Genomic DNA, 27,238 nt, shown 5'->3' with positions numbered 1-27,238 from the left:
CTTGGAGTGATAGCAGCGTGGCCTCTGTGGTTTGGCTGATAAGCACCTCTCCTGCTGTCAAGGCCTTCAGCTGCAGCTGTGCCTCGGCCATTATACTGTACAAGATTTACACCAGTCCAGGGGTCTGTCTCCTCTCTGCCCGTTCATCTGTCACACCCTCTGCGAGGGCCTCTGCTGGGGCCACTGATGTTCAGGCTCCGTCTGAGCCTGAGTCTTTGTTGATCTGATCGTAGTGGAAATGTTTAGTGTTTTTGTTGAATCAGGGTTTTGGAAGTGTTTTACGTGAAAGGACGTTCAATCACTTTAATGACAGATGTTCTGTGAGTTACACTGAATGTAAACTTCAACACCTTCAGCTCCCTCTGACTTCAGCTGATGGGTTGTACATGAAGACGACCCTGATAAAGTGTAGTACGCGGGAGAACAGTGAGAGGAAACACAAGCCATAAAATTCAACATCATTTTCAGAAAATTAGCAAAAGAAAACGTGAATGAATTGATTTTCCGTCCTTCACCGTTATGTGAATATTAGGAGCTTGTTCATTTTTTTGGAGGATGTTAGATCACGAGCCTCGTGGCGTCTTTCTTTGTCTCTCCTCCAGCAGCTTTCGGTTTCTATCTTTAACTTTAGAGCTGTGGAAGTGCTCGGAGATACTGTAACGCTCATTACACGGCTTTTCCAAATTCACAGCCTCATTTGAGCTTGTTTCCACGGTAACAAAGACACAACAGAGGGACTCAATGTTACTGAATCGATCCTGACAAAAAAAAAAAAAAAAGGCAGCCAGTGAAGCATGGAGTCGCACCGAGCCTTGGAAACTGACTCTGATGAGTAATTCTCCCAGGATGCACAACAAGGGGCCGTGACAGATGACTGTGGCGCGCCAGATTACATGCCATTCCTCCATCGAGGCCTCCGGCTTAATGATTCACGCCACTGTAGCTCTGCTGTTGAGGTTAGATGTGTTTAACAGCCTCAGTGCTCAGACTGTCACCGTTTACTTTTCAGCAGAGACACAAGCTGCTGATTGGAAGCACATGCTGCTGTGTGATAAACGCTTTTCTGCGTCGGAAAAGTTATTTACGACTTAAAGGCCGCGCTGCTGAGCTGTACGAAGTGTTTGAATAAAACCGGGATAAGATTTTATCATTCTGAAGTGATAATCCAAATGATGAAAAGAAGACAAATTCATTTTAATGTTTTTAGTTTCTTATTTCATCTTTAGCCTTTTTGTATAGAATTTAAATTGAATTGAACGAGCTAAACATATGGACGAGGCTAATGCAGTGCTAATGCAGGACACATGCGCGTTGAATCTGAATTCCCATCATGACTGTAACTGTTGTTGTGCTCTGTCAACATCACTGTGGTTTGTTGCATCTTTGTTTTCGATATTCGGCAGAAAACAACAACACGGTGCCGTGATGGTGACATGCAGCAGCCTGCAGGCTTGTGTTAATTCCCTGTGTGGGTCTGTGCAGGCTGCAGCTTGTATTGTAGTGCCAGTTTATCCAGTAAGCTCTGTCTAGTAACAAGCTATTGTTTGTTTGTGCACATCACAAAGTGTGACTCAGAGGCAGAGGCAGAGCAAACAGAGGAGAGCAGGGTCACACAGATGGTCATAATTAAAGGGTTTCATCCCAGAATGAGACGTCAGACATTTTTAACTTGACGTTCCACATGGTAACGGTGGCATCTTTTCTCAGCTCCCTCTAATCTGCTCCAAATGGATATTTAAAGAGATTGTTCCAACAGGACAAATCCAGCACTTTGTCCTCAGTCTGACGTCTTATTTTTCATATCCTCTGTTTTATAGAGCTCGACGCAGGAGATCGGCGAGGAGGCCGAGGAGGACGCCATCTTCACCATCACACTGAGGAAGGTGCAGCTTCACCAGTCGGCCAGTAAAGGGCAGCGATGGCTGGGCGTGGAGACGGACTCGGCCCTGAGCCTCTACGAGACCTGCAAGGTGCGGACCATCAAGGCCGGCACTCTGGAGAGGCTGGTGGAGTACATGGTGTCGGCGTTCAGGGGCAAAGACTCCACCTACGTCACCATCTTCCTGTGCACCTACCGCTCCTTTGCCACCACCAAGCAGGTGCTGGATCTCCTGCTCAACAGGTACCGAACGACTCACCTGGCAGCCAGTGCAGTGAGACTAAAACAGATCTGTGGTCAGTCCTGGTTCATAACGGCTGCGTTTAGTTTGAGCTGAGGGCGAGTCAGGGCAGCAGGACGAAGGCCAGTGAAAAAATCGTTTATGCTTCATGTAATTACCTGGTGAAGAAGAGATGGTTGCTACAAAGAACCATCTCCAGCTGTAATTTTTCATAGTTTTTATAGAATATGCGTTGGCTCATGAACTTGAGCTTGATGAGCTTGCTGAACTTGTGTTTCTGTCTCAGGTATGCCAAGCTCCAAAATGTGCCTGCGGCCACAGCACACAGAGTTTCCCAGGACGACTGCACAGAGCTGCGAAAGTAAGTCTGCTGCGACCTTCGGCGTCCAGCTGCCGCCGTTAGTCACTGAGTGCATTCACTGCACCGAGCCTCGTGCTTCTCCTCCGCGGGTTGTGGATGGAATTAAATCACTTTACATGTATTATAGTGTCATTTCTCTGCCGTATACATCAGTGCATCTTGTATTTTCTGTGCTTTTAACGTTGCGTCTGTTCGTTGCAGCACTGTCTCGTCCATCCTGGGCGCGTGGCTGGACCAGTACTCTGAGGACTTCTGGAGCCCTCCGAACTACGACTGTCTGCACCAGCTCCTGTCCTACCTTCACCTCCACTTCCTCGGCTCGGACCTGGAGCGCCGCGCTCGAAACCTGCTGGCCCACTTCCACCGCCGACAGCAGTGTGAGCCTGATCCTGATGGTATGAAGGCAGGACAGGAGAGGGACAACAGGGCAGGGACTCCAGAATGGGGGGTGTCCCAGTAGAAACTAAAGAAGATGAACCTGAGTTTTCATGTTGAGGATTCAGTGCAAACATTTTGTGCTCATGAGCAGCTGCACATTTCACGTAGACACAGCGTCAGTTCACATGTTGTAATACTTGTGCAGAACAGTTTGGTTGTACAGGCGATAAGAACTCGTTGACAGTCCCTATCAGAGCACTGAGCGCTCAGTGAAATTCTCACATTGTGTGGGGAGAGACAAACAAACACCAAGGTCAAAGAAAGGATGAGCTGTTGAAGCAGAAGAAGTGCAGGAGCGGTGTTTAGGTTGAGCTCAGGTTGAGGCAGTGTTGTGAAAAGATGTTTGTTTTTTTGCTCTTTAGGGGAACACATCGGCTGCCCCTTTGCTACACAGGAAGAGAGCGGCTTTGAGGACGAGCTTCCTGCTTTTAGCTTCCTGTCGTTTGACCCCATCATGGTCGCAGAGCAGTTCACGCTCATGGACGCGGTGAGGGTGTTTTCCTTTCCCTTATCAACAGATTTATTCTCTGTTCACCTCTGCAGTCGCTCATGTTGAGAGATTCTCAGACGGAAGGTTTTTACCGTTTTTTGGCCCGTTAACCTTTCATTTCTGATACATCCAAGCTGATTATTTTCCAAAGCTTACAGAGGCTCAGATGTCTTTGCTTCCAGTACGGGTCAAAATCTAATCACTAGCAAACTCTGCTTGAATTATTTATTAATGCTTCACATCTCTGTTTCTCTCTCTGTCCATCCAGGATCTGTTTAAGAAGGTGGTGCCGTACCACTGCCTGGGGGGGATTTGGTCTCAGCGGGATAAGAAGGGGAAGGAGCACCTGGCTCCCACCATCAGAGCCACTGTGGCCCAGTTCAACTCCGTCACCAACTGTGTCATCACGACCTGCCTGAGCAACCCGACGCTGAAGCCCAATCAGAGAGCCAGGCTGCTGGAGAGGTGGATAGACGTGGCTCGGGTGAGCAACCAATGTCTTCATTATGAGTTTTATGAGATCTACCATCAGACCAAGAACTTTGTCTCACAAGATCAGCAGCAAACAGGGTCATGAAATAAAAACATAACACAGTCTGTCTGGGTTGTTGTTCCTGTCGTGTTCAGGAGTGTCGGATCCTGAAGAACTTCTCCTCGCTGCGTGCCATCCTCTCCGCCCTGCAGTGCAACGCCATCCACCGCCTGAAGAGGACCTGGGAGGAAGTGTCACGGTAGGTTTTCTGTCTTTCCTAACATCAGCAGGCTCAGTTGGCTTTGTTTTTTTGGTTCTTCGTGCACTGATCTCTGCGTCGGTCCACAGCGAGAGCTTCCGCACCTTCCGCGAGCTGTCCGAGATCTTCTCAGACGACAACAACTACTCCCTGAGCCGAGAGCTGCTGGTGAAGGTGGGTCACAGCTTCAACAACCTGTGTTATTTATACAGTGACCAAAAGAACACAATGGTTAAAATCCTGTTTTAAAAAGACAGAGGAACTCTAGAACGAGAAATAACAGCCAAAGAGACAAGAATCTTCATGTCCATAGAGGAGTGAGATAAACGGACTCTATTAATCAGACAAACCGATTAATCAGTGTGAGTCATGTAACGCCTACATATGGCAGCTGAGCCGATGGCAGCAGGCTCAGTGACCCGGTGATCGACGGACTTCCTCACATCTGTCTCACAACAGCTGTGGAGGAACTTCGGAGAAACATCCTGCAGGGCAGAACACCTTGTACCGCAGTCTTTTGGATCACAGTGTCCATGTGTTACTCATGATGTCCTGGGTGGGCTCTGTGCAGCTGACAGATTTCTGTAATCATTAGTGTGATTTATGGAGTTTAATGCAGAGAAGCGTCGACACCTCCTGAGTGTTTTGCAGCTCGTTGTGACGCAGTCGGTAAGAGGACAGCAGGAGCTGACACACAGAGACATGACTGAGCAGGAAGTGAGACGCCAAATCTACATGTTCCATATTCTGCTGCTGTCATAACAACTTCAGGCATTTCAAACTTCAGCATAAAGAAAACATCACGAAACGTTAGAAAGATAAAAGATTGTTTTTAGTTTGCAGTAGTAAAGAGGCCTGAACACGTTAAACATGCCTGATAATGTCAAAATCCGTCCTCCGTCTCTGATGTCTTTTTCTCCCATGTCCATCACAAGTAACATCCATATTTTCAGCAGCGGATTAATCCACATTTGGTTTTTAATAGTTTTTAGACAACAGTGGAGCTCTGTGGCTCAGAGGAATCAGATATATCAGGCTTTGGATATACACACACACAGTGTGTGTTAGTAGGATACATTCATAGTTGGTATTGGAACATATATAAATTAAGAAAACAGAGTATTATGAGACTTATCCTAAAATAATGAGATATAAAATGCTGTTTCCAAACTGAGCGTATTGTATTGTGTGTTGCACACAGACACAGAGCATCTTTTCAGTGTGTCCAGATGAGGACTGCAGATGGTTAATGTGTTATCACCTCTTTCCAAACCCGAGACGTTTGCTGACGTAGCAGAGAGCGAGCACACGGGCTTCCTCTGAGGGAATCCCTGCTGACGTCACAGGGAGGGAACCTTCACCAGGTGTAGATAACGGCTCTAATCTGAAGCCTGCGTGAATGAACACCTCGGGGCGTCGCCGCTCTCCTGCCCTATCTGCTCAGGCCAGGCGCTCAGGCGCTGTTCTCTTGACTCAGTCAGCTCGAGTTACGTGGGGCTGCCGAGGGCCTCTCAGCGTTACATCACTCTCAGGAATGTGCCTGGAAACGCTCCGAGAATGAATTTCTCCCACTTTTTTTTCTGAGGATAATCAGACGTTTTTTCCCTCTGAAATTCAGCAGTAAAGAAAAAGTTTTTGAAAATATGGTCACATTAGTTTTCATGGTCATGCTTTGTAGTTACAGAAAAAAGTTTTTACTCCTCAGAAAATGAAACTGAAGTTTACTCAGATTGCTTGTCACTGACCTTCGTGCACTTTCAAGGCATTTAAAAAAAATTCTGACTGAGTCACTTTAATTTTACAGGTTTATTTGTGAGAGAGATTTGAAGTTTGTGAGTGTAAATGTTTCACTGGTGATATTTTATAACATGTTGATCATCATCGGTTTGAAACACATCTAATGGATTTTCAGTGCAGCGGAAAACTGCAGGTGAACATTAAGTTTGACCAGTTTGCACCATAATCACCAGCTAAATGGATGTTTGCAGTTTAACAAGCAGATCTATGACGTGTGGAAGCTCCAAGTGATGAAGAATCAAAATTAAGAAAAGAGAAACAAATCAGAATATCTGAGCTTTTGTGTTGTTTGCAGGTAATAAAGCACCGTAGGTGAATTATGGGAAAAGTTAACAAAGAATTTGAAGAGTTGCAGTTTAGTTCTACGAGTATTTAACGTGAATGAGCTGATGGACTGTCTGTTACTGTTCTTTAGGAGGGAACTTCTAAGTTTGCAACTTTGGAAATCAACCCCAAACGAGCTCAGAGGAGACACCAGCAGCAGAGAGACCTGGTGAGTCCACAAAACCTAAACACAGGGATATTTTTTTCAATGAGTGGTAAATTAAAACAAATAAAAACCTCATTAATCAATGATCAGCACGTTCTTCAGCCTGGCTGCTGACAATTTTGTGCCAACAGCTCCACCTGGTGACAGGTGAATTTAATGCAATGTGTTTAATTCATGGACAGATACAGTGTTTGATTGTTTTGGGAGATAATTGTACATATTTCATATTCAGCAGAAGTTTTGTATAACAAACGGGGAACTGCGTAGGTTCAGCATTTTTTTACCTCCATTGCTTTTCCCTCTGTGAGCAGGGGGTGATGCAGGGGACGATCCCTTACCTGGGGACCTTTCTGACGGACCTGGTGATGATGGACACTGCCATGAAGGATTATACTGAGGTCAGACGCCTGCATAAGATGATGTGTGACAGCTTGTTTTTTCAGTTTTTTATTTTTTTTCCCCCATTTATTTATTTTTTTAATCACTCACTCATGTTTTTATCTCCTTTTTTAGGGCGGTCTCATCAACTTTGAGAAGAGAAGAAAGGTAAAGTAAACTTTCTTTCTTAGGGTTTAATGACCTAACAAACCTAGCAGATCAAAGGTCACAGAATCGTCTGCACAGTAAGAAATTTTTTTAAAGAAGATTTGAAAATATCTGTGCGGGTGACCTAAAGGTAAAGAATCCCGTAGCTTTCAGCTCAGAACAGACAAAAACCAAAGCAGGCAGATTCAAATCTCCCCTCTGATTCCTTCTCTCACCTGTTTCCCGCTCTGCTCTCTCCACCTGCAGGAGTTCGAGGTGATCGCTCAGATCAAACTGCTCCAGTTGGCCTCCAACAACTACAGTTTCACTCAGGACAGCCACTTCAGAGAGTGGTTCGCCGGCGTGGAGAAACTCAGCGAGGCAGAGAGGTCAGTCAGTCCACTCGTACGATGTCAGAAGGATGACTACGAAATAAAGATAGAAACAAGAAGAAGAGACGCTGTAATCAGAGAGTTAGTTCTCAAAAGATGATAAACAGAACACTTCAGTGACGTATCAGTGCAGGATTTCTGGGCACTGAATCAGCAGGACGGACTATGGTCCTGTCTCATCCTCCAGACGAGTTTAAATGAACACTAATATCGTCCTGACTTCCTGTTCCTGCAGCTACAATCTGTCCTGTGAGATCGAGCCTCTGTCGGAGTCGGCCAGCAACACGCTCAGAGCCAAGAAGAACGGAGGGATCATGAAACGCTGGAGCGAGTAAGTGACCGTGTTGATTCAGAGCGAGGAACAGAACATGCTGTTCAGAGAGAGACGAACATTTCATTACACAGAAGCTGTACAACTCACTTTATAATCACACCGCTGCTCTTCTCTTCTTTCAGCCGGCAGCTGACGGAGGCCGGCTCCGGCGGCGCCGCAGGCTCTCATTCCAAGTCCTTCGACCACTCACACTACAGACCGTACCAAGGAGGCGGGGGGGACAGTGGCGACGCTCTCAGTGTCACGTCCGTCAGCTCCAGTGGTTCAGACCTAGAGGACGTGAACGCCAGCTTCTTGTCCGACTCCCCTGAAGGACATGAGAGAAAGGTGAGGAGGAAAGACGTCACTACAGACATTTACATGTGACTGGATTATTCCTGAATCCCTGTTTGATACTTTGAAGTGTGTGTTTGTTTGTGACTTTGTGTAAGTCAGGTAACCATAAGCAGAAAGAACAGGAAACAGCTGAAGTTGTCTGTTACTTTTACGTTTAATCTGTACGGTTACGTTTAGCTGCTTCCGTCGCCCCCGTGTGGCTGTCTGCTGATGGTCTCGTGTTTCTTCTCCTTCTCTAGACGTCGACTCCTTCAGTGAAACTCACCGTCTCTGCTTTGGGGAGAGAAGCTCCAGCAGCAGATACAACGTCAACGGTAACTGGTTTTACACTGGTTAGACAGTTCTATTCACAGGCTGAGTCACCGTACTCATGAAGAGTAAACTGGTCTTTATATGAGAAATTGGTTGAGCGTCTAAATAAAACAGTAATTAGATTCCTGTAAGGTGAACCTCTGCCTCCTGTAATGTTTTATTCTCACCACTTCCTCTGCTCTCCTGCGTCGTCCCGTCCAGTTCTGGGAATGTACGTCCCTGTCGTCTCTGGACACCTCCGGGATGGGCTCCAGCTCCGGCTCCGCCTCCGGCTCCAGCAGCACCTCGTCCTCCTCCGTCTCCTCCTCCACCCCGCTGTCGGCCTCCCGCTCGCACAAACGCTCAGTGTCGGCGGTGTCAAACTACTCGACTCTGTCGCTGCCGCTGTACAACCAGCAGGTGGACGACTGCTGCATCATCAGGGTCAGCCTGGACGTGGAGAACGGCAACATGTACAAGAGCATCCTGGTGAGGAAGTGTTGATTCGTTAGTGGAATAAATCAGAAGTTAGTTTTATAAGTACAAAGATCTGTTGATCTTTAGAAGCAAAAACAAAAACTGAAATCCATTCTCATCCGTTCATTCAGTAACAGGCTCTGTTGTTTTGTCCCTCGATTCAGGTGACGAGTCAAGACAAGACTCCAGCCGTCATCAGGAAGGCCATGATCAAACACAACCTGGAGCGAGAGAAGACTGAGGAATACGAGCTGATGCAGAAAATCTCTGAGGACAAAGGTAAAATAACCAAATCTGAGTTGGACCAGAAGCTGAGTTTTAAATAGTTCAGTTCTCACGTGTTTGCTTTTATTTGAAGCAGTGAAGTAAGATCAGTGAACAGAGGGTCACAAAGAACATTCACAGGTTTATCTGTTTCAGGGAGGAATCAGAATCTGATACCAGACTTTTGTTTTTTAATAAAAAGCTTTTTATCAGGTGGATACAAGTCTGAGCCACCAATTAAAAAAAAAAAGTTATTACCACCTCTTAACAGCTCTCAAGTGTTGTATGAGAAATATGTTTCTGTTGTTCTGTTAAAAGACAACAGACAATGGATTTTTTTCTGTCTCCTCTCGTTTCGTAGAGCTGCGTATCCCAGACAATGCCAACGTATTCTACGCCATGAACTCCACTGCCAACTACGACTTTGTGCTGAAGAAGCGCGGCCTGGCTCGGCCGGTGCGAGCCAAGAGCGTGGCCAGTTCGACGCTGCCCCGCATGAAACAGAAGGGACTGAAAATCGCTAAAGGGATCTTCTGAGGAGAAATGCACCGCTTCCTGCCTCCCCCTCACCCCCTTAACCCTCTCTGGTCTCCGCTCCTCAGAAGAAACATTTGTGTTCTCGTCTGTTGGAGGGAAACTAACCTGAAGTATCTTGAGTGTTGGTTTGGGCAAAGACTTGAGATGCCAGAGGAGAAATGACCAAGCAGCCTTTCTGTGGATCAGCAGGAAGCAGAGGAGCACCTTAGCACTTAGTAACAGCTGCCGTGTCCTCCGAGGACTGCAGGAGCCGGGGTTAGTGGCAGGAAACACCCACATGGAAGCTGTTTCTGTAAAGCTGCATGTTGATGAACGCAGAGGGACACGTTTGTGTTGGGGTCGGACGTTGCTGCTCGACGGCTGAACTTGTGGCTGGCTGTGTCGGCTCGTGGAAAAGCAGATTAATTTCGTTTCCTGGTCCATTACTTTTTGTTTACATTTGTTTACACTTTATCATCAGCTGGCCAGCTCTTAAAACATTTTTGTTCCAGCCTCTTAATCCCGAGAGGATTTTTTGCACCTTCGATTAAAACACTTTTTTAATCCCTCGGCCTTCACCCCCGAATTTTCCTCTGCAGTCTTCATGCACACCCCCTCCTGGCATGGAGTGTACATAAATGAACAACACGAAGCCACAGCGAGGTAACGCACGCATGTGTGTGTACCAGCTGGGTGTTCGAATGTGTTTCTATTTTTTCAGGGAACTTTGGTTGTGAGTGTACCACCGCCTTTACTGTCTGTCCCCAGGGTTCCTGAAGTCGTCTGCGTTTCTGGGGCTGCAGCTCTGAACGTTGGGCTCTCCGCCCTCAAACGCTGGGACTCACGTCGGCATCTTAACACCAGCGACACCGACGGGGAGGAATCTGAACTCTTTTACCTTTGAACGCTGCCATGTTACAAAAAAAAAAAAAAAAAAAGGTCAAGGAGTCTGAAATGGAGACATGGAGTCAAAATCCAGTCCAGTGGGTTCAGCCATGAATCACATGCCACTGTTTTCTTTTCTTTTTTTAATGATCGTAACCACTACACCATGAAAGAAGTGGCAGACCTGTGATCGCACTGGGACGGTTTCTGAGAGGAGAACACGTGAGCTGAGAACAAAACAAAGACTGAGTGTATATATCGATTAACACCGACTGTGCAGTATATTCTTTTGAAATGGACCATGTGATTTTGTTAATAGACTCATCAAGATATCAACACTTTCATTTCATTTAGCTTTGTACATTTTTTTTGCATCTCTCTGCTCTGATATGGTGCTGCTAATTATCTTTCTGAAGAGGTCGTACGAGCTGCACTTCACTGCTTTCTCTGCTTCCTGACCATCGGCCGCCATGTTGGAAGAAACATCTGGAATTCCTCTCCTGTTTTCCAGATTTCAAACAGCCCGACATTTATGACACGAGGAGAAAAAAAAGAGATGGAGACAAAAAAGGAATTATAAAAAAATATCATATTTAAAGTGGAAATAATTAGTTTATGAATTGAATAGTGGATCAGTGTATATTATATAGTATTATATGATAATCAGATAGTTTCTCTGTTGAAGGGATTTGCTGCTTTTCTCTCCTCTAAAGTACTAAAGTCTACTAAAGTCAAATCTAATGAGACACAAAGTCAGAATGATCAAATCGTCCTATCACTACATGTTTTTCTTTTTATGGCAGGAATGAGCTTCCGTACAGCTTGAACAAGTTTTCTGAAGATTAGATTTTGATCAAAAATATTTAATATAATTAAATTTCTACATGACACAAAGAAGTTCAAGTGTTTATGATTCATCTGTCATTTTATTAACAACATTCTGACCATCTAAGAAGCTAAAAACTGACTTGAAATTATTTTAGTGTTAGCAGCAGTGAAGGCTGGCCTACTGCTCCCATTCAGTAGTATGTATTATTATTACTATTGTTATTGTAGTATTAGTAATATTATGAGGATAATCCCCCTGAGTTGCTCCATCTTCTTGTGCTCTGAGATTCAGTTCACAAATATTAAGGGAAAAATAAAAAACATCAGCAACAAAACAAAGACACAGGATGAGGTTCCCAGGTTCCTCTCAGGCCGTGGTCAGTGAAGGCAGAACAACAATATTCAGCTGACATTTAGGTTTAACCTCGGACCAAACGAGAAGAAGCGAGTTGGTTCAGTCCTTCCAACATGGCGGCTCATCCTTCATATTCATCAGTAACCACTTTCCAAATGTGCCATGACAGGCCTGTGTGTGTCAGACGCACCAGACGGGTCCTGCTGATTTATCCCACAGGATGTTTTCTCGCGGTGTCGGCTGTGGTTTACGTGCTGGTGGCGACAGCAGAGTCTTTCCTCTCCGGGCTCTAACTCACAGTAGGTGTGGAAAAGATGGATTATGATGATTTAAACATCTGGAAAACTTGTCAAAAAATATAGGAAAGCTTCCTAAATTGTAGAGTGTGGAATAAATTTTTGAAGGAGCCTGTGCGTAGGAGCCCAGATGAACGAAGACGATGCTGCCAAACTGCACGAGGGAACAAACTCTTCTTTCTTTTCTCTGTGCTGTCGTCATTCTGTTTCTTTTAAAGGAAAAATCCAACCTAAAAACATCTTATCACTGTTTAAAAAAGCAGCTTTTGGTGATGTACTCTCCAGTTTTTGGTTCACAACTCTTTCCTTCCCTTGGAGATGAAGTGAAATCACATTGTTTAAATATTTCTGACAGCTACGAAGCTTCAGTGGTCATTGTTAAAGGGCTTCTTTTCTGGATTGTGCAAAGTTTCACAACCATCACTAACCAAACCATTTTTATTAACTCTGTTAAATTCAGGCACATGTGCTGTTTAAAAAGCTAAAATGGGAAGATTCACCACTGGAAGTGAAATTAAAACAGAAGGTAAAAGGATGAAATAAAAAAAACTGAAATAAAATAAAAAGACAAATAAAATAAAAACTTCAGGTTCTCAGATAAAATTTGGTTTTAAGAAGGGATTTAGAAGACGTCCCTGACTCAGCCAACATGACCCGGTGAGGCAGGTCATTCCGGGGCCTCTTTGGTTTCAGCCGGGCCTCTGGAACAGATGAAAAGGAAATAAAGAAACAGGATTGTTCTTGTACTGAACAGTAACCTGAGAGATCTTAGTCTTTATATTATAAATGTGATAAGGAAAAATGGAATGTAATATAATTTTGTTCTGTTTGGCTGCTTGGACTACATTACACCTGCAGACGTTACAGGATTATTCTTTACACTTTTGTTTTTGTGTTTTTGGAGTATCTCTGTCACCACAGCCTCACGCTAATCCTGCTAATCCAGCTAATCCGAAGCTTAAACTGCTGTTTCCTGCTGCAGCTACTCAGCTAATTGCTGTTTGGTGAAGTGGTTGAGCAAAGTCAGTGTGATCAAAATAAGTAAAATTTTCTCACCCTTTTGTGCTGTCGCATGGCATTCTGGGAATTGTAGTAAATCGCTAATTGAAGGAAAGTGGGATCACAGAAAAATACTTCATGACTGAATCTCTGAGGTTGGATTTTTCCTGATGAGATGTTCATATCACAGCAGCAAAACACTAAGTTTGCCTGGATCGCTCTGTAACCATGCTCTGCCTTTTCTGTTAATCTCTTATTTTCACCTGCATGAAGTTCAGAATTTACTTAACGATCAACTGAATGAAGCACCCAAAAAAACAAACAAACAAAAAAAACCCTGCGAAAAGCAATATGGCGATGAGCGGCGGGAGGCACGTCGCTCGGCTGTCGTGGATGTTGTTGTGGCGTGAAATCCTTCGCTGTTGAACACTGTGACCTTCGACCCTTTCACTCTGCCCTCTCTACCTGTTGATCAGCAGGTCACGTGGAGCACTGTGAACTAAAACAATAACGTCTCATTCCCCCTTAATGGTGTCGTAGTGAACACCCGCCCTTCGCTCATCTGGTTGGCGAGCAGCGAAGGCAACGGGTTTGACCCTACATGTGCCAAAAATAACGAGGAAAGAGAGAGAAAAGGTTGTTATGAACAGATGAGTCCTCTGCCTTTCACAGTGAAAAAAAATCAAGTTTGTGTGTTTACTGTTGTCGCATTTTCTGGAAAACAAAAAAAAAAAGGGGTGAGAACACTATGAAAAAAAAATCTGGACCCGTTTCCCTGTGGAGAATTAGACTGTTGTCTGAGAAACTTGAAGCGAAGATGTTTGTCCAGAGCTGCAGATGAAGCTGTTGTAGAAACGCTGGAGCCTTTTTATTCCAAACAAACTCTACATCTGAGGAAACGCTCTCTGAAAAAAAATGTAACAGCAAATTCTGGTTGAATTTTATGAAGGAAAGAAATAATCTCGCACACTGTCGACCACTTTCACTCAATTTATTAACCAAGTTTTGACCACGAAATGTCATTAATACAGTAAATACAGGTGATCAAAAGTGTCCTCGACTTTGTTTAAACTGTTGCCTTCTTGAATATTGTGGATATTTCCTCAGACCGGTTCTCAACATGTAACACATGTAATGATGTTTTTGCTCCCTTTTGTGTTTCAGGGATGAAAACCACTTAAAAACCACTATATCACTGCTGAGAGCACATCAGAGAAGTGACACAGCAGCAAATCTACTGTCCTAGTTTTTACTAAGTGGTGAGAAATCCTGCAGCTGATCCACGATCAGTTGAAACAGAGAAATATCTGTCATCTGTTTGTGGACGACATTGGAGCTCTATGGCACCGAGGAATCAGGCTTTGATACACACACAGTTTATTTACATGAGATTTGTTGACCATAAGAAAAGTAAAAAATGTCACTGGACTTTTCCTGACATGACTTGAACGCAACATCAGCTCCTTCTCTGTAGAGTTTGTTTGGAACAAAAACTTTCTGACTCTCTGGCCTTTTAATGAAAAGACGATGATCATATTAATCCGTCTGTGTCTTGTTGCAGAGGTTCCTCTGTGGGGTTTCTGCCGCGGCTCCATCTCTAAGTTAAGTGTGCTCGTGTTCTCTGTGGAGGTTTGAGAACGTTAAGATTGTTTGTTGTCATGAGTGGAACTTTAAATGAATTTCACAACCCTGCGAGCGTTTCTGTGCTGATGATGTTGGACTGGTCTGTGTGTCGTTGTAGCCTCGTGTTAACATGACGTACCTTTTGTGATTTGACCTCATTCTGTGCGAGTTTGAACAAAAAAAAGGCTGCGTTTACAAGAAGAAAAAAAAAACAACTAAAAACTGGAAACCAGTTGGTGTGGTGTGTGTGTTTTACTTTTAATTTTTGTTTTGTTCCCCTGAACTGTGCTCGGGTGCCATTTTCCATTTTAACAGAAGGATATCAGAACTTTTTCTAACTGCAGTCTCTTCTTTGATTTACTTTTCCTACCTTTCCCAAGAACACAAACCCTACGTAGAAAACAAAACTGTCCTTGATTATGTCTTTGTTTATTTATTGATTTGTATATAGAGATTTTGTTTTGCATTGTACATTCTCTCCTTTCTTGGTTATAGATTAATATATTCATGTATATATGAATAAACATTAAGTTTATAAAAGTAAACAGACTATTCTTTTCTCTCTAACTGTACATACTGTTGTTTAGTGTTTCACAGTGCATTGTGTTTAATAAACTCTTCCAATGTGTTGTATGACAAAGCTAAATTTGTAAAGTAACTGCAGCTGTGACCAAACCATGGGCATTTGAGCTGCGCCATCTTGGATCTTAGTGGGAGTGTACTTTCCATATTTGGCGGAGAGGCGGTTACTCTACGGGTCAGCCGGGGTCAGCCGGCCGAAAACCCGGCCACTTAGCTCGGAGCAATATTTAATATTTACGGCTTTCACCGCTGCCTCCGCCCACTATCCACTGACAGTTACAACAGCACACTAACAACAGCAGCCGCTGACTGACGGAGCTGCTCTGTCCATGCAATGTCCGATTTTTTAAACAGAAAAATTGTAGTCTAGTATTCCCGCAATAAACGGACTCTGAGAGCACGGAACACACCGCAGCGTTCCTAACATTAGCTGCTCCGGTCCTCTATCTGTATCAGCAGCGACCATAAATCGGCAATTGAGTCATAAGCCAGCTGCAAAATATGCTAATACATGCTAATTAGTGCAAACATCCAGGTAAAATAGTGATAAATTTACTTACCGAAAAAACTGCAACACAGACTCCTTCGACGGTCGGTTAGTTCAGTCTACACTACAACAAGCCATACTGTCACAAAAACCTACCCGAACATTGGCAAACAAACACGGACAAGAATTTTAAGTATTTATTATTCAATATATGCTGTAAAGTTGGCTATTTTAACATGGAGTCAATGGAGAATTGCTCACTTCTGGAGCCAGCCCCCAGCGGCAGCCGAGGAACTGCAGCTTTTTGAACGCGGAAGTGATCCTCACTGCCGAAACCTACAACTCCCCCCTTGGTTGTATACGTCATCTCTCAGCGACAAGATCTTCTTGTCATTGGCGCCTGCGCAGTGGTACAGAGCTTTGTTGTTGGATGTCAGTATGGCGCTGAGCAAAACGTTTGGACAAAAACCGGTGAAATTTCAGCTCGAAGAGGATGGAGACTTTTACATGATCGGATCGGAGGTTAGGGTTTCACTTCTTTAACAAAGCGCGGCGTTACTCGTTTGCTTATCTGAACTTGGATGTGTCGTTTTAATCCTGGTAGCCGGTCCGCTAGCAGCTAGCTGAGGATGCTAGCAGAGAGGGAAGAGAGCGCACGAAAACTCATTCATTTATTTTCGCTTTTTTTGTTGATTTAACTGAGCATAACCACCAGAATTTAACACATCAATCTAAATGTTAGTGTAAGGGGATAAATATTGATCTGGAAACGTTCGGCCTCCCTCAGAGGTTCACCCGGTTTTCTCCGCCGGAGCTAGCTATCAGTTAGCTAAGTAGCTAACGGCGTTTATCCAGCGCTAATCACAACAGCAGCTTTATTTATTTGAAATTTCAATCAGATTAAAACTGTAGCACGTACACTTATTGAAATAGATTAAACTGTGTTTCCTTACGTGACTATAGCTCCTCTCATTCTGATTACACGACAGTTACTTTATAAACCGATGCAGGCCGGCAACTACAGATTATTGTCATAATTTTTCTCATCATTGGTTCCAGTTCCTATTAAGGAGCTGGAACCAAATATATTTTAATAATCCAGTTACAATTTCAGTCATTTTTCTAGCAATAGTGGTGAAATTGGTCCAAGTGTTCTCTGGCTCCAGTTTCTCGAATGAAACTATTTCCTGCTTTGTCACATATCACGTTTAAATTGTATTTACCACAGTTAAAATATCTGCACGACAATGACAAAATGTGGGAATATATTCTGATCAAGATTTGGATTTATATGCAAAAGAGCTCAAATCAGCATAAAACAGCATGCAAATTGATAATGTCCTTGGTCTATGAAATTGCTCATTTTGTTTTACCATGAATTCTAACTGTACATGTATTCAGTTCACTTGTCATTATTATGCATAGAAGACTAAGAGTTAAAAAATTGGAACAATCTTGAGCCTTTTTTGTTTCTGTGTTTGTGTCCAGGTGGGAAACTACCTCCGTATGTTTAGAGGCTCCTTGTACAAACGATACCCGTCGTTATGGAGGAAACTGGCATCAGTAGAAGAACGGAAGAAAATAGTGGAGTCATCACATGGTCAGTAGAGTGCAGTCCTTACTCATCTGCAGCTGGAACAGGGAAAAAAGTTCTGATAGAAACGCAGGGTTCTCCACTGTGAGGATCATTTTAAAGGCTGGTTAGCTCATTCCTGCCCAGTTTATATTAGTGTCTGTCAGATGCTGGTTCTGCGTTAATTGGACTCTCTCTTGTCACTCAGATCATGGTTACACTCAGCTGGCCACCAGTGTGACCCTGCTGAAGGCCTCGGAGGTCGAGGAGATTCTCGAAGGAAACGATGAGAAGTACAAAGCAGTGTCCATCAGCACCGAGCCCCCCGCCTACCTCAGGTACCTCAGTCACCCTCTTTAACTGTAACTGACTGTAATGTTGATGATTTATTTGCACAAGTTAATCACCAGGAAACATAATTTTCATAACAGAACACGAAAACTAACTATACCTGAGTGTGGGTTTATAGGTGAACCCTGGTCTCAGTGATGATTTTGGCTGACGGTGTGTGAAGAATTAGCTTATTTCTTGTAACAAATTTGGATTATTTTAACCAATATTTGCAGGATTTTTAAAACCATGTCTCCATGTTTGTTGCTCTGTCACCAGGGAACAGAAGGCGAAGAGGAACAGTCAGTGGGTTCCCACGCTGCCCAACAGTTCTCACCACCTGGATGCAGTTCCCTGCTCCACCACCATCAACCGCAGCCGACTGGGCCGCGACAAGAAGAGGACCTTCCCACTGTGGTGAGCAACAGGAACCAGCTCAACCAGTAGAGATTTTTATTTCTAGAAAAAAAAAAAAGAAAGTAGCTCTGTATTGTAATGTCATTGCTCACATGAGGTGATTACAGGCAACGTGAGAAACGAATAAGCAGGAATAGTTTATGATAATAAAGGATTTACAGGATTTTTGTGTCGGTGTGGTGAAAAGCTTGGCTTTCTCAGGTATTTCATTCACTAGAACAGATGAAAACATCCATTACTGCCACCTCTAATATCCTGAGGTGTAAAATAAACATCTTATTGTTTTCCATCTGTAGCAGGTTGTCATAATTACTCTGATCACAGAGTATAACATCTGCATAACATCTTCGTATGCACCCCATAATAACACAGACGAGTATAATGTCACTTAATCTTAACGGAAACCAAGCAGTTGTGTGTTTTCAGTGTGTTTTCAGCTCTCAACTGTTTAAAAAGACAACAGGCTGTTTAAATGTACGATTTCAGATACTAAGCTTTTGTCCTGTGTCCTTCCTGCCCAGCTTTGACGACCATGATCCAGCAGTGATCCATGAGAACGCCACTCAGCCTGAAGTTCTAGTTCCAATCCGTCTGGACATGGAGATCGAGGGACAGAAGCTCAGAGATGCTTTCACCTGGAACATGAACGGTAACAGTAAAATATGGTGTCGAAGCAAAGATTTCATGGCATTAACGAGACCACAAAGAGTCAATTTTCTTCTCTTGAAATTTTCAGAGAAGCTCATGACGCCTGAGATGTTTGCCGAGATCCTCTGCGACGACCTGGACCTCAACCCGCTGGCCTTCGTCCCTGCCATCGCCTCCGCCATCCGACAGCAGATCGAGTCTTATCCGACAGACAGCATCCTGGAGGACCAGACGGACCAGAGGGTCATCATCAAGGTGACGCTCTACACTTACAGCAGCTCATACCAAGTATTTTTTACATAATGTTTTCATGCCACACAAAATCATTTGTCAACCGTCAATAAAGTGCTTATTGTGTGTGTGTGCGTGTGTGCGTGTGTGTGTTTTCTAGTTGAACATCCACGTTGGGAACATCTCTCTGGTGGACCAGTTCGAGTGGGACATGTCTGAGAGGGAGAACTCTCCGGAGAAGTTTGCTCTGAAGCTGTGCTCCGAGCTCGGACTGGGTGGGGAGTTTGTGACCACCATCGCCTACAGCATCCGCGGTCAGCTGAGCTGGCACCAGAGGACGTACGCCTTCAGGTACTGCGTCACACTGAAACACACACAGACACACACGGATAAAAATCATGTGTTTGAGTGTATGTTCTCTTACATCCAGTTTCCTGGTAAATGTCCAGTAACGTGGGTCTTTGATGATGTTTCCTTATCATCTAATTAGTGTTTGAACATTAGAAAAAACATACAAGTAGTGATTATTTGTGAAGTTTAGATTGATGAGCTGTTTCTAACTGAGCCAGAGAGGAAACATAAGCAGACCCGGCTCGTGTCGTAGCAGATGTGTCTGTGTCAAATACATACAAACGTTTAATAAACAGTTTTTAACTCTAGTTATAAGCAGCTATTAGCTGGTGTTTATTAGTAAACAGTATTTGTTAACAGTTGTTATTTGTTTTACTGTGTTATCGTTCATTCTGTGTTTATTCAGCAGCCTCGGGTCACAACTGTCCACAGGACAAGTTGTTAACATCTGTTTACAGCTGCGTTAGTGTGTTATAAACCGTTTATTAAATGTTTGTAAACTGAAGGACTTAAAGTAAATCGTTACCATGTTTTGTATTTCAGTGTTTTTTGTTTTGTTTTTTTTTCTTGACTGGTTATTTTCTAACATTTCCAGAGGTTTCATGGTCTGATGTCTGCGCTCAGTCACAGGGTTCAGTCCGAAAAACGAATTTGACAGTTTCCTTGTTTTGAAAATTTTGGGGAGTTGTGCAAACAAGCAGTGTGGAAATGTCTGTCCTGTTGTTGTATGTGTAGTTGCCATGGTGATGTGGCCGTGACCTTTGTCTGCATGTTTACTCCCGCTGCTCCCGAGGCTCTTTGGGTGAAACGTAGCCGACAGTCTTCTGTCTGAGTTCGAGTTTCCCAGCGTATGAAGTAATGGCATTTCAGCAGAGCTCACCTCTGTCACAGCTGGACTGCTGCTGGAAATATTTTAGCACTCTTTGTTTTCCTGCTTGTTTCATGCAGCGTGTCTGAGGGTCATGAAAAGTCTTAAGAAGCATTGAATTTACTTTCTTTAAAAAGTCCTTAGGAATCTGAAATTTAATTTACAAGGGTTTTGGATATGTTTTCCTGCCTGGTGAAGACAACTTTTGTCCATGAGGGGACAAGTATCAGTTTTGGCATGTTGGCATTTTGTGTCTCTTTGTGGTTGTTGTACTGAGCTCTGTGACTTTAAAACAAGAAACATGTACAGTCACTTCATTCAGGACCCCTGGGCCTGTTCAGTAATCCATACATTAATTGATTATTGATTTTACAAGGAATTATTGTTATATACATCTGGGAAGTACTGACAAAGGTCTCGTATAAGTATTAAGTTTATGGCCTTATTGTCCCTGCTGATGATTTTCTTGTTTGACTGGTTATATTATAAATTGTTTTAAACTCTGTGGTGTTTAAAAGTCACACTGCAGAAACTCTGTTATCATAATTCATGTTGAATTATAATGTGTTTTCATTATGAAGCGAGTTTCTTTTAATGTTCGTGTCTGTATCGAGGTTGTCGCCTGAATGTGAAGCCAGATGCTTCACAGCGACGGCCACGTGCATGAAGTTAGAGTTCAGACCGGTTGTTTTCCCTTTGCTTCTCACGCTTGTTTATCGTTTCATTTCCACGGAGCTGAGATGTTTCCAGAAATATCAGCCGAGTCAGGAATTTGGTTTTCCTTCATGATCCCGTCCTCATGTCGTCCATTAACATGCTGCTTGTCCAGACGTACGATGAATGTTTCAGTTACATGTCGTATTGTTTAGTTATTGTAACAGAAACGGTGTCGGTGTCCGTCTTTGAAGCTTCAAACACAATCTGCGTGAGTAAGGTGAACCGGATCAGACTGAAGAGTGTGTTTCTTCTTTTGGGTGTTTTCAGCGAGAACCCCCTCCCCACAGTGGAGATAGCCATTAGGAACACAGGCGACGCTGACCAGTGGTGCCCCCTGCTGGAGACCCTGACAGATGCAGAGATGGAGAAGAAGATCAGAGATCAAGACAGAAACACGAGGTGAGTGTCGGCTTGATGTCCAGTTTGCTTCGTCGTCACTCGTTCGGAGTTTTTATCTGATTAAATAAATCCATCGTTATTTCTGTGGTGTCCCGACGGTCGCGAGGGGGAGCTGCAGTGGGTCAGTTTGTGTCGCTGTGATTTGGTTGACGCTCTTTTCCCATTTGCTCCGCAGGCGAATGAGACGACTGGCGAACACGGCGCCTGCATGGTAGGCGAAGCATCATCGGCGCCCCCTACAGGAGCGGTGCTCGTCTGATTGAGGTATGACGCCGTAACGGTTCGCAACATCAGCAAACAAAGATGTTCTTCCATCACGCGCCGGATATCTTTTCTGCTCGGCCGGGTCCTCAGTCCGCCGCTCACCGTGTTGCTTTTTATTTTAATTACTGATATTAATATTATGTTCTGTTTGGCAAAGCCCCAGGTAGAAAACAATCCCTCCTTCGTGTTTCCCTTACGATCCCCAGCGTGGAGAGGCTCCTCTCTCACTTTGACCACTGACTCTCTTTACCTGACCACAGAGGGAGGAAAAGAATCACACAGCCGCTCTCAGATAATATATTGTTATGTTGTATTTGTTGTCTTTTTGTACATTTTAATAATTCTTACAAAATAAAAAAAAAAAGTGAAAGCTTGATTTCTGTCTGTTCATGTCGTCGATCATTTCTGATTCTGTGGAGTGAGAATCACAACTGATCGACTGATGAGTGAGTGAGTGAGTAAATGTGTTTCACCGCTGATGTGACGAAGTTCAGCTACAAAAAGAGAATCTGGGAAAAAAAAAGATGAAATGAAATAGATTGTTGAGGGTAAATGACAGACAGGTGTTGAACATATATGTAAAGTAACAACCCACAGTCACGTGACATCTTTGTTTTGATAGAAAACAGCAGGTTTTACGTAGAAGTTTAAGTGACAAGTTTAAAAGAAGAACCTCAGAGAAAAGCACCTGGAATATTCTGTTCATATCAAAATACACAAGTTTGTAAAACACATTCATGTAAATCACAAATAAAAGGCTGTAGTTAAACTCACAGAACATTTAAAGGAAAACTACAATTAGATACTTGCCTTAAATCTTTCAGGCCTAATTTTAGGATTTTATTTTGAATTATTTTGTTTGTTTGTTTGTATAGTGATGTTACTGTAAACGTTCCTGTTGATGCTTTTCCACCCTGACAAGGAAAACGAAGAAACTCTGCAAACACAGAACTGGTCTCCTTCAAACCCACAGGAGTCTAAGCTCGGCCGTGACTAATGTTCATCAGCGGTGTTGTGTAATAAGGGATGATGGAGGATGTGTTTTGTTGTTGGGGTCCCACAGAGACTTGTTTGCGTGTTGTTGTGCTAAGCAATTTCCATTTTGTCCCCAGTGTTTGACCCACAAAGGCAGCGGGTGAAAGTGCAGAGTGTGCAGACGGGGCTGATGGGATTTCAGGCTGTCGGCAGTTTGTGTGGACCGGCAGCGGGGACACGGTGGCAGAGCAGGGAGTTATGGGTCAGGGCGTTATGGGTCAGCTCTGCTCCTCTTCCATCCTCCACGAGCGAAGTGCAAACACACGAACGTCAGTTATCCGCTCGTGTTTCCTCTGAGCTCAGTTTCACTCACTAAAAATGTTTGTGTGTGATGTTTTACTTCTTTTACACAGCTGTGATGTGCTTTCTGTGGATGTTTGTGTTGTTTATGTTTACAGATTCTCAGTGAATAAGTCTGTAAACAGGTCAGGGGAATCAGTCGGAGCTTGTTGTTCTCTGCAGCTTTTAGAAAACGTGCTCGTGTCTTTAACGTCGTGTCTGAGCCTGGAACCTTAAAGTTCACTCATACACATGATGTTGCCATGTGACTGACACTCTAAGGACCTTACAAACATAAGTTGTGTTAGTCACCAGAACACATTGTGTGTCCTTGTTTATTTTTGTGTGAATGTGCCATTAACTCCCTGAATCCTTTGGACTTTTTAGAGCTGAGGAAAAAAAGTTAAAAAAAAAAAATTTCGTTATTGAAATGAAAACGGTTTATGTTGCTGACTCAGTCTCTCTGTGTCCAGACTCTGTAGCTCCACGTCCTCTGTCTCTCAGCTTGTTAGTTGTGCGGCTCCTCGTCCTGCCGCAGGTCTCCACCCTGCTGCTGTTCCTGGAGGAGGGGACGGTAGTCTGGGTCGTCCGGCCGGTCAAACATGGCCCGTCTGTGAATAGAGAACGAGGCGACATGATGATGAGTCTCTGTGTTTTCTAAATGTTGTGAGGATTCTTACCTTCTGTATCTGGCTGCTTAAAATAACAACTGAAAAACATTTTCAGGACGTAAGATTATTTTGTTTTTACAAAATAATCTCATTAAAAACTCAGGAATTTTTAATGTTAACACACAAACAGCCATATGATAATGTACAAGATATTTATGGAGGTGATGCATGAGTGAATTTGTGCTCGTGTTTCTTGAAGTAGCTCATGGTGGAATTTGATCACTGTCCTGTTGGAGACGTCTGTCTCTCATCCGTTTTACTCACTTGACTGATGCAGGACATTAACGTCCAGAGTTCTCTGATATTTAGTTGAATCTGTTTGGTTCAGTTAAGACGTGTGAGAGTTTTACCTGTTCCGACTGTTTTCCCTTCTCTGTTCACGTTGGAAGTCACAAAACTCAACTCTGCTTCTACAACAGGTTTTTTTTTTCTTCCATAAACAGCTAAAAGTCTGAAACGTGTGTTGGACACGATGAATTCTGGTTCTTACAGAAGTTCTGGTGTCATCAGCAGCTTCCTTCCTCCCGGCAGGTTTGGAAACACGTCTTCCAGGAAGTAGTACATGTGACCGACGCTGATACCTGAGGAGGGAAGGAACTCGTCAGAACATCATGATTGTGTATGAGATGAGTGTCTCTGTCTTTTAGTGGTGTTCTGATGCAGTTTCTAAACTTTAAATTGGACTCAGGATCCATTTTGAGCTGCTAAGAGTCTAACAATAAGTTTTATGCCTCCTGTAATTTGAAGTGTTCGTGTTGCAGGTTTCATGCTTTGTGTTTCTTCCTGAACACTCCCCAAGATTAAAGCAACAAAGTCTGGTTACATCAGATGCTGCACGTTTCTGGTGAGGTGTTTTATACCTAGCAGGTCGACCACGATGGAGTTTCCGAGCAGCAGCGAAAATCCCATGAGCACCCAGGGGAGAAACGGGGCCTGGAAGTTCAGGAGGCCGAAGAAGTTCATGCGTATGAGCGGGTGCCGTCGACTCCACACGTACACCAGCATGATGATGAAGGCCTGACCCAGGAAGAAGACGTTGGCGAACAGGCCGAACAGCTGCAGCCCTTCAGGTTAAATACGACTCACCACTTTGTTTTCTGTTCATTACGACAGTAAAATCAGCACTGATGTGTTTTTTTAGATGGGAAAGTTAGTTTAACAGATATTAAGTCAAACTTCTCTTAGATTTAATGACAAAATATAGTAATTTTGAGTAAGAACTCTTATTCCATAATTATGATTCATGGTTTTTGTCATGCTTTTGGACTTAAACAGACTTTTAAAATACAGTGTCTCTTAACATGGACTCATCATGGCTTACTAAGGTCACATTATGATGTTTATTGCTTGACTAAAGTCTTAAAATTACCATCTAAACATTTATATGAAATATTTATAGTTTTTCTGAAATATGTGCAGACATTAGTCAGAGCTGGTGTTGGTGTTTACCGCATACATACACCGCATTTCAGCTGAGCATGTTAGTGTCCTGATAACACAGGTGACACTGTACTACCCTGATATTACAGTAGAATCAGTCGTCTTATACCTGCATTTAAAACTGTCCATGAAACACGACACGGCTTCAGAAAAGGCCATAAACCTGCACACTGACCGTTTCACGGCAGCTCAGAGGGACGTCTGCAGTAAACAGACCCAGGACTGTATCATTAACCGGGAATGTGTTCTGCTGAGCGCCGTCAGAGAGAGACACGCTGCAGGTACAGTATCTGCTTTTATGTGTTTTTAGCCCCGTAGACGTCCTCATTTATTCAAACAGGAATTCGTACACACAATAACCCAAAACCAGCTTGTTACCTGAGAACAGACAGTTCAGAGGGGACTGAAAGTTCTCATCGATTCCACCTTAAAGGGTCAGTTCACCAGCTTTACTCTCTGTTATCGTGTGGAGCGTCTGAAAGGATACAGTCATGGCGATTCCTCCAAACATGAACATGAAAACGAAATCTGCCGTCCGTCCCCGGAAACATCCTTCCTCCAGCATCCGACAGTATCGATAACTGACTTTAGTTAAGGACTCTGCTGTTGGTTTCCCTGGTGATATGGATAATTAGAATCTACAGTTGTGTTTTTATTGATAAACTGAGATATTTGTTCTGCTTTTACTTGAGGAGTCGCTGTGATAAAAGATACAGAAAGATGATGTTGAACACAAAACTGAATCCAAGAGAACCAAAGAAGAGGAAGCTGGTTATCAGACGCCATATCTGTGAGAAAGACAGAAAAACAAATAGTGTAAATATGATATTATCCCATAGGGATATGTTTAACAAACAAGTTTATCACTGTCATTATTATATAACGTTACCTGGTATCTTCTGATGATGAGGTCTGGGTTAAAGTAGAGCTGAAAGGGGGTGATGACATCAAGTTGCTAAAAAAAAATCATACATATGAGATTAATCAGCCAGTTAAGTATCAGGACATAAATCGTGTTGAATTATCAGATATGATGCGTTTGTGTTGGTTCTGTGTGTTTAAATTTCAATTACTTTCATTATTTTTTACCTAAACTCAAAATCTAACTATGTTTATTTTACTCTTAATCGAACCACTTGCAGAGTTCACACAAACTTTTTGCTGACACATCAGCTACTTTCAACACTACTTACACTTCATCTGAAACCTCAGCTGCTGACAGTTAAACTACTTTCCTACTACCTTCTCGCTCACACTTCACCTGATGCTTCCACTGCTTTCACTCGTTAGAGCAGTGGACATTTCAACAGCTTTAATCTTTGATTAACTAACACTTCAATTATTTTCAGAGCTTACTCTTCAACTGCTTTTGCGTTTGTTGCTTTTGCTGTGTAGTATTATACATATACTTATTTCCCAACTGACAGTGAAACTACTTTTAAAGCTTCTACTTCAACTGAAATGTCAAGTTGTTTTTACTTGACACTTCAGCTGCTTTCATCTCACACACAGTGAATGAGTACAGCTGCAGTCAATCATTATGCTTCAATTAACAACACAAACATGCTCAGCATTTGAAGTTCAGTCCAGTGTTTGAACCTTCAACTAACACATCAACTCCTTTCATTGCGTAGACTTATAACGACAGTTCAGTTAATACTTTAATTCCTTTCAGTACGCTTACGCTTCATCTCATCTGCTGCATCTTTAACTGTAACTCTCATACATCATGTCACAGAGTAAATGAAAAAGCAACACCTGACTAAAAACTGTGCAGCTGGAAAAACAGCTGGACAACAACTTGCATTCATAATGTTAATATGGGAAAGTTGGAAATATGCTCAGTATGAACTGCATTATAATAGTTCATAATGCAGTTCATATTGAGTTAAACAGCCTAATCTCAGCCTGGAGGTCAGTTTAAAGTCCCCTGTTTTCTGGATTGTTACTGAGTTGTTGTTGTTTCTTACCACGGCAGCGGTTGTGAGGACGCAGGCGGTGGTGTACGCTCTGGTCACCACAGGGATCTGAAAATACTCCTGAGTGAAGCTGTGAGCCATCGCTGCTGCTGCTGCTGCTGCTGCCGCTGCCGCTGCCTCCCTGTCAACCATCACTCACCCACTGACTGAACAGCACAGCCCCCAACCCTGCCCCCACCCCACCCCCCCAAACTGCACCAGCCAATCAGGTTCACTCATCAATTAACACCATCCACCCCACACATGTCCTCCACATGCTGTCAGCTCTGAACACATTACAGATGCAGAAATATAATCTGTAAATTACTTTTTCTTCTGCCAACTTTTTTATTTGTTAACAAACACTAAAGGTTACGTCATTTAAACTAAGACTGTGACTGAGAACTAATGTAGAAATGACTCAAAGTTTATAGATAAAT

The 27,238-nt window shown here is 43.3% G+C and overlaps 3 protein-coding genes across 8 annotated transcripts in view; 2 read left to right on the top strand and 1 right to left on the bottom strand.

The window, feature by feature from the left end:
* LOC121184122 (ral guanine nucleotide dissociation stimulator-like) overlaps positions 1-10,509 on the top strand; it is a 31,576-nt gene extending 21,067 nt beyond the window's left edge. For 3 of the 5 annotated variants that reach the window (XM_041041557.1, XM_041041555.1, XM_041041553.1), the window contains exons 2-18: positions 1,818-2,122; positions 2,407-2,481; positions 2,683-2,876; positions 3,282-3,406; positions 3,678-3,893; positions 4,037-4,140; positions 4,230-4,314; positions 6,353-6,430; positions 6,736-6,825; positions 6,941-6,973; positions 7,220-7,341; positions 7,580-7,675; positions 7,801-8,005; positions 8,254-8,328; positions 8,528-8,794; positions 8,947-9,061; positions 9,408-10,509. In XM_041041557.1, the coding sequence (XP_040897491.1) occupies positions 1,818-2,122; positions 2,407-2,481; positions 2,683-2,876; positions 3,282-3,406; positions 3,678-3,893; positions 4,037-4,140; positions 4,230-4,314; positions 6,353-6,430; positions 6,736-6,825; positions 6,941-6,973; positions 7,220-7,341; positions 7,580-7,675; positions 7,801-8,005; positions 8,254-8,328; positions 8,528-8,794; positions 8,947-9,061; positions 9,408-9,583 (2,361 nt within the window). In that variant the 3' untranslated portion in view covers positions 9,584-10,509. The remainder of the gene's footprint in view (positions 1-1,817; positions 2,123-2,406; positions 2,482-2,682; positions 2,877-3,281; positions 3,407-3,677; positions 3,894-4,036; positions 4,141-4,229; positions 4,315-6,352; positions 6,431-6,735; positions 6,826-6,940; positions 6,974-7,219; positions 7,342-7,579; positions 7,676-7,800; positions 8,006-8,253; positions 8,329-8,527; positions 8,795-8,946; positions 9,062-9,407) is intronic. The other 2 variants (XM_041041556.1, XM_041041554.1) reach the window with 2 other exon arrangements.
* A 5,507-nt stretch (positions 10,510-16,016) lies between these two features.
* smarcb1a (SWI/SNF related, matrix associated, actin dependent regulator of chromatin, subfamily b, member 1a) lies at positions 16,017-21,791 on the top strand. Of its 2 annotated transcripts, XM_041042664.1 has the most exons (10): positions 16,023-16,139; positions 17,106-17,217; positions 17,399-17,528; positions 17,800-17,937; positions 18,459-18,586; positions 18,674-18,840; positions 18,977-19,167; positions 21,020-21,151; positions 21,327-21,415; positions 21,573-21,791. In XM_041042664.1, the coding sequence occupies exons 1-9, from the start codon at positions 16,056-16,058 to the stop codon at positions 21,364-21,366; spliced, it is 1,122 nt and encodes a 373-aa protein (XP_040898598.1). In that variant the 5' UTR covers positions 16,023-16,055; the 3' UTR covers positions 21,367-21,415; positions 21,573-21,791. The 2 variants fall into 2 exon arrangements, with proteins under 2 accessions (XP_040898597.1, XP_040898598.1); XM_041042663.1 differs by having other exon boundaries at positions 16,017-16,139; positions 21,327-21,791.
* A 1,276-nt stretch (positions 21,792-23,067) lies between these two features.
* Positions 23,068-26,946, bottom strand: LOC121184792 (derlin-2-like). Its single transcript, XM_041042665.1, has 7 exons — positions 26,811-26,946; positions 25,730-25,795; positions 25,555-25,628; positions 25,328-25,421; positions 24,261-24,456; positions 23,891-23,981; positions 23,068-23,340 (listed from the first exon to the last, which is right to left on the bottom strand). Exons 1-7 carry the CDS (start codon positions 26,898-26,900, stop codon positions 23,238-23,240), a joined length of 714 nt encoding a protein of 237 aa, XP_040898599.1. The 5' UTR covers positions 26,901-26,946; the 3' UTR covers positions 23,068-23,237.
* Positions 26,947-27,238: the final 292 nt, after the last annotated feature.

This window comes from Toxotes jaculatrix, chromosome 7 (genome assembly GCF_017976425.1).
Source record: "Toxotes jaculatrix isolate fToxJac2 chromosome 7, fToxJac2.pri, whole genome shotgun sequence".
NCBI lineage: Eukaryota > Metazoa > Chordata > Actinopteri > Toxotidae > Toxotes > Toxotes jaculatrix.
This window is presented reverse-complemented; position numbering and strand designations above follow the sequence as displayed.